The sequence below is a fragment of the Arachis ipaensis genome, chromosome B10 (genome assembly GCF_000816755.2).
Source record: "Arachis ipaensis cultivar K30076 chromosome B10, Araip1.1, whole genome shotgun sequence".
In the NCBI taxonomy this organism is placed as follows: Eukaryota; Viridiplantae; Streptophyta; class Magnoliopsida; order Fabales; family Fabaceae; genus Arachis; species Arachis ipaensis.
In genome coordinates this window covers 72,210,685-72,221,030 of record NC_029794.2, presented here as the reverse complement: position 1 = coordinate 72,221,030, position 10,346 = coordinate 72,210,685, and the positions used below count along the sequence as shown (strand labels likewise).

The window sequence follows — 10,346 nt, the reverse complement described above, 5'->3', positions numbered from 1 at the left end:
CAAGCTTATGACTGAGAGTGGAGTCAAGGTTAAAAAATAAAGACAAAAAAATGGTTAAAAAATAAAAGAGAAAATAATAAATCGATCTCTGACTTTTTGGTCCGCAGATATTTAAGTTCTTGATAATTTAAAAATATATTTAAGTTTCTGACCTCTTCAAAATCTGGACATATCGATCCCTCAGTTTAATTTGTTCAATTTTAAAAACTTTCTCACGTGTGCATCCGTATCAACCAGGTCAGTACAACGGGAGTCATGTTTGATTTTTCCGTTGAATCTGACAGATCCAAGTGAACATGAGGGATCAATATGTCTAGGTTTTGAAAAGTCCAGAAACTTAAATATATTTTTAAATTCTCGAAAACTTAAATGGCTACAAATTAAAAGATCAAACACCTATGTATCTTTTTTTAAAAAATAAAATTGAGTGTGGAGTTGTTTGAAGTTAGAGATGTAATTCACATCTCTATTACTTTGTAATTTAGAGGGGTTATTGAATGTAATCAGCAACCACCGTAAGAAAAGAGAAAGTAAAAATTACACTGGCAAAAATACAAATGGTCTCAAAAAAAATTGGTTACTTTATATTTATTAACGGCTGAAATAAGATTAAATTTGGACAGTATGCATCTAAGAGGATTTTCAACTTAAAATTTTGATGTGTTTTTAGCTCTATTTTTGTATTTTATTTTATCTTTAAATGAAAATTGTATATTCTGTTTTGAAAAGATTTAAAAAGCATATTAAAAGGCACATAGTTGTTAATTTGCTAGCAATAATACTAACGATAATTCAGGATTCAACTCATCTCCATTTTTCTCAAGTTATGGGGAAATAAACTATGGTCATACATACGGTTACAGGTTACTTGATTGCTTTGTTTTTTGTTACTTAAAATATTGTGATTAATTTTAACACTTCTATCGTGATAAATGAATTTTATACTAAGGATAGACATTCTACTTCCCTGAACCAAAAAAAGATAAAAAAAGATACTCACATTTAAAGGTTATAATTAGTAGATGAATAATTTAAAAGAAGTATTGAATTATAGAATGATAAAATAATTATAATATTGAGTAAGACTAAAACAGTTGAGTAATGAATATGAAGATATTTTTTTTATTGATTCTTTTATTTGTTAAATATACAAAAAAATTTTTTTGTCACATGTACATAAAATATTTATCATGATGTATAAAATTATTAGAATAGTTGAGTAATGAACATGAACATATTTATTAATTGATTCTTCGAAAATTGTCACTAAGATTTAATTTAATTTTAAAATTGTTCTTCGAACCAAAATACCCCTTCTCTTTCTTCTCCAAAATCAAGCAGAAGCAGACACTACAAGAAAACACGTCTATTGCCACGCTTTTAAAGCGTGGCGAAAAGCTGAAAAAAACGTGGCGATAGCTTTTCGCCACGCTTTTTGAGCTACCGCCACGCTTTTGAAAGGGTGACCTATGAAAGGGTGGCGGTTGCTCTATCGCCACGCTTTTTTCAACCTATCGCCACGCTTTTTTTTTGCCACGTTTTTTTACAAATTGCCACTTTTAAAAGAGTGGCTGTATGTGGGAGATATGGCCACGCTTTTAAAGCGTGACGATAGAGAGAGATACGGCCACGCTTTTAAAAGCGTGGCGATAGGGAGAGATACAGCCACGCTTTAAAAGCGTAACCATAGGGAGAGATACAGCCACGCTTTAAAAGCGTGGCGAAAGTCTTCTCAAATTAAAAAAAAATTTCTTTTCCTTGATCTACATCACTGCACAATATAAATTTTCAGTCTTTTTTTATTACCAAACCTATAAATATAATATACAATTTTTATTACAAGACAAATTAAACAGTTATTAGTGACGACTTTTGCTATAATTGTTTTATACATTAGAAAACTAATACTCAAATACAAAATAAATCTCGAGTTCAAATTTCAAAACTAAAAGCTAAAGAAAAATACAGGAACAATACAACTTAAACCCTTGCTGTTCCTCCTTCCTTTAGCCCTCAAACTTCCTTCCTCACCTCAGCAACACCATTTCTCTCTTCTGTACACTTTTTCGGTTTATCTTGGATGTCCTGCAATCAAGAAGTTACAGCTTTCTCAACTACTTCAGAGACAGAATTGTCCACTTTACTTTTTGCCTCTGCCAGCAAAGATTCATAATACTACAACAACAACGGCACAAAGAGAATCCGAGTTCAGTCACACATCATCAGCAATATTATTGCATCAAAAAATCATCACATGGAGGGAATCATTATTTAGCTTTAGCTATAATTCTAAAGCATTTATCATAAACCAAAAGAAGTAAATTAGTTTGTTTTAAAAGAGGACTCCAGCCCTCCATAAAATAAATTAAAATACACTACCTCCTAAAACAGGCAAAAGAAGTATGCTGCAACCAGGACTAGAAAAAAGTCTTCCCCGTCGGAGTCTATTTTTTAAAAAAGTCTAAAAAAAATACACTACCATTATTTTTAAAAATTTGCAAAATTTACTTATACACATATTTTTTTCTAAAATTATTGTATCCCATACCCATATTCTTCGTACCGCGTATAGATACCGTACCTATATTCGTACATACAACTTCAGCTTCAATTCATCCATGTTAGTAATAGTGTGGTTGTCCCTGGCTGCATTTATCGATATTCACAGTTTAGAATCACATAATTTGCTTGCATATAGTTACATCAAAACTGTAATGAGTCGCATAAAACTGCAACAATATAAATTTTAAGTTGTAAATTAAACAAAAAGTTCACAATGAAATTACTATAATGCCTAGCAAAAGCAGCTTAGTAACGAGTGATGATTTAGGTTTGTCCTAAATGATTAGCAAAATAGAAAGGTAATCTGATGCTTATAATCTGATGGTGATATATATATACTTCACATAATTGCTTAAATGATGCTTAAATGATTTAGGTTTGTCTTATTTATGCTTATAATCTGATGGTGATATATATATACTTCACATAATTGCTATGGTTTTGAAATGAGATGAAAAGGTAATCCAAATAGAAAGCACACATATTTATTCTTATAATTGACACATAATTCAATGATAATGTAGATAAATTTCAAACTGATAATATATTTGAAATTCGTCTTTTTTTAATTCAAATAAAAAATAAATTCAAAGTCTATATTGGAAGTCAAACATTTGTATGTATATATATCTGTAGCTATAATATATATTGCTCTTTGCTCATGACCACTCATTGTCAATGATTTATCAAATGAAATTAACTCAGAAGCATACAAAAATGGTTACCTAAGAAGTGGTTTCAGTGCTTGGAGTTCTTTACAGATCAGTTCAGTGGCAAAACCGACTAGCTTTGTGAATCTGTGATAAAAATTGACAAATTCTCACTTAGACAACCCTCCAATGGACATGAATAATGAAACCCAAACAGTTAATTAAAAATAGCAAGAGAGTAGAATGTCCTTAAATGGCCTAATGCATTTGTTCTTTCTACTACTACTAAAATCCACTCATCATGCTGTGCCATTTATACTTCTATACTCCTAAGTCCTAACCCATAATTTTGTTTTCAATTTTCTTAAACTTTAATACAATTTAAATAACTGTGGTAACACCAATTGAAAAACATGAATAAACTTATATTTCTTTTATACAAAAAGTGGTTACTAGTTAATGCAAAGTATAAAGTGGGTTGATGTGAATGTGAAGGAATAAAAAAGGGAAAATGGAAGCAAGTGTCGGGAGCTGCTGATTGCTGATGGGGAAATGCATTAGGACCCCCTTCCCTTCAATTTTAATTAATGCCTACAAGCTACAAAGCCACTACAATTTACAAGCAATAAATACACTAACTACACTAAATTGTTCAAAAACACAAACTACACTAACTCTATACAATCATTTGACTTGAATGGCAATAGAAGTAGATCAAATAAGGCTTATTTTGAATAAGTAAAAAGCATTAATTTATTTGAAAGCATAGGGTATTCCTTTCAATTATTTCCAAATAAAGCCTCTACTTTAAGCATGTCATTGCAAAATACCAAAATGGAACCTTTTCTTTTCAAGTCCTTCAAATCCGTAACTCTTTTCTCTCTTCCTACTTGACGTTTTCTTAATCTAACGATTCCATATATCTTTGCAATAGAATCTCTTGTATTAATCATTAATCCTAAGCAATACAAACAAAATTACAACAAATACATCCCCACAAAAGATTTAAACAGATCATCTTAATAATTAATTTCAGATAGAAGCAAAAAAATCTTTTACTCACATCACACACACCCCTCAGCAGGGGCTTTTCTCCCTTCTTAAACTTCTGTTGTCACACCTTTTTTACTTGTTCTTTGTTTAGCAACTACCTGACAACTATCCTCCCTCTTCACGTGACTGGCTTTCCCTGCAGTCTTTGTATCAAACTGTTTCCATGTTTTTATGAAAATAAAGTGTAAAATTATCCTCTCTAATGTGTCATCATATAATATCAATGATTTGCACATTTTTAATACAGAAAATAATTATACATTTAATAATCCAATACATAATAAAATTTGGATAAAAATAAACTTTTAGAACACGCATTAAACATACTAAACAAGTATTTCTAAGTTTTATAATTCTATGAGAATAAGAATGATACAACAAATTAATTATCTAGAGTTTAATTCAAACATGATACTCTATATTCAAATAAGATTTGTGAGAAAATTTACTAAAATGTAAAATGTAAATATTCAATTCTCTCTAGCTTCTTCACAATCATCACTTCCAACATACTAAATGATATCGACATCAGCAGGCTTAGCTTATTCAACCTTTTTAATTAATAATATTATTACAGAAAAATACTAAGAGCACCATAATTTAGCTGATATTATTATCTTATCAACTAGTTTTTCCTCCCTCTACATGTGCCGGGAAATGAATTTCAGTTAGTTATATATCTTTCATACTTTTTATAAGGAAGAGCAGAGCGAAACATTTTATTTTACGAGTGTGAAAACCCCTAGAAAGCTCAAATGTTTTCTATGCGAATTCACCAAATGAGAAACAGATTTTTAACCCAGCGAAAGCTAAAACGAAATCAAAGGCGCAAAACTAACAAGAGCAATACACGCGTGCCTAGGGTTCATTTCGATGTATTTGAAACACATGATTCTGTAGGAAGCAGAAAGTAAATAAGCTAATAAAGAAAAGTGAATTCAGGAGAGTAATTAGATGAGTGGGGGAGTACGAAGTGGTAAAAAACGATGGAAGAGCTTACATTGAAGGGGCTGGGATCTTGTGGAGCTATTCCAAGAGAGAGAGAGAGAGAGATTGAAAGGGGATGCCCAGCAGAGACGAATGCACCAGCAGGGAAAATCAAGGCAAACACGAACGAGGGATGTAGCAAAGGCGCGGCGGAGGCGCGGTGGAGGCGCGGTGGAGGGGATGTAGCAGCGCGATGACAAGGAAGGCAATGGTGAGGGTTAGGGCATGGTGGCAGGAAGATGCAGAGGAGATCGGCGCTAGTGACGACGCTAGTGACGAGGCTAATGGCACAGCGGGGATCTGCCCTCTTCCAAGGTTGCCATGGAGATGAGAGTTGAGAGTTGAGAGTTGAGAGTTGAGAGTGACGAGGGTTTGTTTGTTCAATAAAGAGCGAGGAGGAGATCCGGATCGAAGCTTTGTATGGGTCATAAGGGTTTTATTGTTCAATAACCTTTTGGCCACGCTTCATAACCGCAACCATAGTGAAGATCTGTTGCCACGCTTATAAAACGATCCTGTTTCACTCTATAGCCACGTTTTTGAAGCGTGAAAAAAAAAACGTGGCTATATCTCTAATCAATTGCCACCCTTCCAAAAGCGTGGCCATTGACCCTTTTCGCCACGTTTTTAAAGCGTGGCAAGAAAAAACGTGGCCGAATCTCTATTCAATCGCCACCCTCACAAAAGCGTGGCCATTGATCATTTTTGGCCACGCTTTTAAAGCGTGGCAAAAAAAAAGCGTGGCCATAAGCCTTTTTTCTTGTAGTGAGAACTAGAACCAGAACCAGAAGTAGAAGCAGAACCAGAAGCAACAACGATGAAATAATGTAATAAATATTAAAAAAATGGATAATGGATCAACAAATCTGTATAATGAAACAATGAAACAATATAATCAACCAGAAGCAGAAGCAGAAGCAAAATAACAACAACAATAAAACAGTGTAATCAACCAGAAGCAACAATATAAAAGAATCATAATCAGAAATCAACAACATAATAGAAGCAGAAGCATAAGTAGAATGGAATTGGAATCAACAACATAATAGAAGCAGAAGCAGAAGCAGAAGAACAACAACAGTGCGCGAGTGACTGGCGAGGAGGACGAGGAGCAGCGGCAACCGGCGAGGAGCAGCGACAACACCTCGCGGATCTGCTGGCGTCGACGTCGAGGAGCAGCGGCGAGGACCGAACGATGAGGAGCAACAGCGAGATCCAACGACTGAACGACGACGAGCAGTGGTGGCAACGAGGAGTAGCGGCAGCGGATTCCCTTTTCCTTCCCTTTCCCACCTTCCCTTCCCCCTCTTCTTCCCTGAAAATCCCCCAACGTAATTCGCTTCCCTTATTTCCCAGCTCTTTAACCCATTTTTTTATATTTTTTAAATTAGGGATAATTTGGTAATAAAAATTAAAATTTTGGTAAAAAGGACGATTTTAAAACTAAGTTAAACCTTAGGGACGATTTTGTAAGTAAAAAAAGGTTGGAGACGAAAACAATTTTCAGCCCCTACGTTAGGGACCAAAATCGTACTTAACCCTAATTTTAACTTTAGGGGGAAGTATATTAAATTTGTTTGTTGTGTAGTATCTGAAGTTTTAAAATTTTTTAACGCATTCCTTTTGTATTCTCCATTCATCCAAACAATTTAATAGAAAACATATGTCTCTTTTTTATTTAATGTAATTTTATGCAATCCTAATAAAGTAATAATTATAATATTCTTTTCTTTTATTATGTGATCTTATCTAGAAGCATCGGTAAAGAAACGCGTATGAGGCATTAAATAAGAGCTAATAGGACCAAACAAAAGGAGTTGTGGTCGTCTGTTGATGTTCTCCAATAACTCAACTTTCTTGCAAATGGATGGAATATCCAAGAATAGCAGAAAGATAAGGAGCGAAGCTGCTGAGTATAAATATCCACTTAGTCTTTTTTCTTATGACAAATGGATCAAGATTGCCACGAAGGTAGCATCCAACTTAATTCAGGAACTGTTCCAAATGAAGGCGACTTGCAAGGTATTTTTGGATGCAGCGAAGTCCGACGTTGTCTTCAAGCATTCGACGATGTGGTATTTACTGCAGGGAGTTTCATATTTCCTTGACCGGTATGCAACTAGGTTCGTTGAGCGTTGCTTGAAAACTGGAAATCCGAAAGACTTATTCCAGGATGAGTTGATGCAATATTTCTAGTTTGGCCACCCTGATCTTAGAATGGAGCGCTGACTAGGGCTACAATGGATGACCACATTGAAGCTAGTTACATTTGTGCCATGCTGCTACTATGTGCTAACAAAGACGAAGAGCATAGAAGAAGGGGAGTTGAATTTTTTAAAATTGTACTTGTTTTTGGGGCAGTCAAAAGGTGCAAAGTGATCTTCAGGGATATGTTCCAACTGGAGTGTTGGGTGGAGGAGAGACCTTTAGATCCTGGACAACCCATAACTTGTCAATCCACCAGGTACTCTATCAACGGTGTTATGAGTGTTGTTGAAGATGTTTATAGTGTCTCCTACTTGCATTGCCTTGCTGATTACGAGGTGATGGTCTTCTTAAAAATGTTAATTTAAAAGCTTTTTTCAATTAGACGATGAATTAATTAACAATTTGGTACATTATTATTTTGCAATTTCTTTTGATTAAATGTGTTGTTCTTTCTACTTTTCTTCTTTGACAGTACATTATTCATTAGTTATTATGAATTAGTTCGTTTACTATTAATTTTAATAGCGTATATTTTCTTATGAATGATTATCGTTCATTAACATTTGGATTATATGTTTACTATGTATTTATTTTTGTGTTCAGATAAATTTAACTTTGATTTAATATAGTAGATCTGTTCTATATTGATTAACTTTTGAAATCCATAAAATATGCTTGTATCTTTTAAATTTACTAAAAAAGCAGCGAATTAAATGAAGATATTCTATGATGATATTTTTTTATTAAGTCATTTCTATTTTTTTTGTCTAATAGAAAGTACATGAATGATATTTTCAGAAATTAATTTATTTATGGAAGTTAAAAACGTAATGTGCAGCAATATTGCATCATGATGAGTAATCCACAAATGTGGAACTGGTGAATTCAGTAACCTGCAAAATGCAGCTTGTGTTTAGCATAGGAGGAGAACCCAGCTTCGAAATGTGTCTCTGTGCCTCCTGCATGCCAACACCTCGAACCTCCAAAACGTAAGATGCGTTTGGCAGGTGCACAGCAAAACGCAACCTGCGTTTGGCAGTCTTCCCACCTGCATGTGTGACACGTGTAAAGGAGAGTGGTGGAGCCTACCTATAAAACCAAAATGCATGCCACGAGAATTTTAGTTTTCCTTTCATATTACATGCTGTGAGTGAGTTTTGAGAGTGAAAGGGTTGGGATTAAGGTTGAAAGGGAGTAAGTTTGTGAGGAGGAAAAATTAGTGAATGTTTGGGGCTTTATATAGTGAAGAAGAAAAAATGGTTCGTAATTTTACTTTACCTGAGAAACACATTATTGAATATTTGAATCATCCTCAATTAGTGAGTAATTTTTTTAAGTTTACGATAAATAAATATATTTATTTTTTCTTTATTATTATTATTATTATTATTATTATTATTATTATTCAATATTGTTACTGTTATTATAATAATTATTTCTTAAGATAATAATAGTAACAATACTGTTTAGTTACCATATTATTATTATTATTATTATTATTATTAATAATGTTAGTCATAATAGAATACGGTATAATAATTATTATTATTTTCTAATAGTAAATAAATATTTATTATTTTTTAATAATTTATTATCATTTTACTTATTGCAGGCTATCAGAAATTTGTTGTCCAAAAAATTCGATCCGTCAGATACCTTTAACGAGGTAGCGGCAGAGACACTAGCATTGACTAGGTTTTAACATGTTTCGCTAGTAGGCGAAATGAAAGGTCATGCTGCACTACTGAGTGCCTTGGTGAAATGCTGGAGGCCGGAGACTCACACATTTCATCTTTCGGTCGGTGAAGTGACAGTGATGTTGGAAGATGTGAGCTATATTCTTGGTCTCCCGATTAATGGGGAGGCTGTTACCAGTAGATCAGACAGCAGTCACCAATTTTTGGTGGAGAACTGCATTGCCTGTTTTGGTCGGGAGCCCGGTTCATAAGATCACGTGTTGGAGAAGATTAATCTCGCATGGGTCCGGAGGTGCAGAGACACTGAGTCTTGTGACACTCAGGAGTCTGTTGAGTAGTACGTCCGGGCACACATTTTCTGCATGCTCGGATGGGTCCAGGACCACAATATTTCCTGCACGTCGGAAGCTTTCTTCAACTCTCTTCGTTGCAAATTCTGAATATGTGAATCTGTTGCGGAGACGCTCATGAGCCTCAGTACTCTTCTGAGTGAACAACTCATTCAGCCGGTAGAAAGCTGGACAAGGGCAGTCACAGGAAGGTTGCGTGCACCCTTTAGGACAGAATTTATGCACTCTACCAAGTTTGTCGTCATATGTCCCCAACGATGACCACCATCGAATGCCAACACCCATCTCTCAACACTGATCTCATTGCACCATTGAGTATATGCCTCACCCCGCTCTTTAAGCCTTTGGTAGTTTTGTTGTACTCCTGCTCCGTCCTAGAATAGCCTGTTGAACAAACCATTTAATCATAAGCAGATGCCACAAATTTACTATGAATAGAACCATAACAGCGAGTTGAAATACCTGTGTTCACCACGAGTTTATGCAAATATGGAGTCTTGAACCTCCTTAAGAAGTTGGACCCGATGTGCCTGATGCAGTACATGTGCCACGCCCTTGGTGGTGACCATGCACCGCTACTGCGAGCTATTGCAGCGTCGATGGAGGTATGGCGGTCAGAAATAATACCAACACCATCAATGGTAACCACATATCTCCGCAAATTGGTTAGAAAAAACTCCCATGCGTCTACTGTCTTGCCCTCGACAATCGCAAATGCAATAGGAACAATGTTTTGATTCCCATCTTGTGCAACCGCTACCAGAAGTGCACCTTTATATTTTCCGTACAGGTGCGTGCCATCAACCTGCACCAGTGGCTTGCAGTGTCTAAATGCTACA

The 10,346-nt window shown here is 34.9% G+C and overlaps 1 protein-coding gene and 1 long non-coding RNA gene across 4 annotated transcripts; one reads left to right on the top strand and one right to left on the bottom strand.

Moving 5' to 3' along the window:
- On the bottom strand, positions 1,773-5,738 carry LOC107622620. 3 transcript variants are annotated; one of them, XR_002356719.1, is made up of 5 exons: positions 5,266-5,738; positions 4,276-4,391; positions 3,288-3,359; positions 2,582-2,646; positions 1,773-2,175 (listed from the first exon to the last, which is right to left on the bottom strand). It is a non-coding gene; the product is annotated as an uncharacterized LOC107622620 (long non-coding RNA). The 3 variants fall into 3 exon arrangements; XR_001616242.2 differs by having other exon boundaries at positions 1,775-2,175; positions 4,276-4,420; positions 5,266-5,736; XR_001616241.2 differs by having other exon boundaries at positions 1,775-2,175; positions 4,276-4,401; positions 5,266-5,734.
- LOC107620687 lies at positions 7,081-8,802 on the top strand. The gene is made up of 2 exons (XM_021114939.1): positions 7,081-7,795; positions 8,299-8,802. The coding sequence occupies exons 1-2, from the start codon at positions 7,493-7,495 to the stop codon at positions 8,341-8,343; spliced, it is 348 nt and encodes a 115-aa protein (XP_020970598.1). The 5' UTR covers positions 7,081-7,492; the 3' UTR covers positions 8,344-8,802.

Bases quoted from the DNA above. Each gene is read 5' to 3' on its own strand.
- LOC107620687 (XM_021114939.1), top strand. From the start codon at position 7,493: ATGGATGACCACATTGAAGCTAGTTACATTTGTGCCATGCTGCTACTA. The intron at 7,796-8,298 runs GTGATGGTCTTC...CGTAATGTGCAG, and splicing joins ATTGCCTTGCTGATTACGAG to CAATATTGCATCATGATGAG.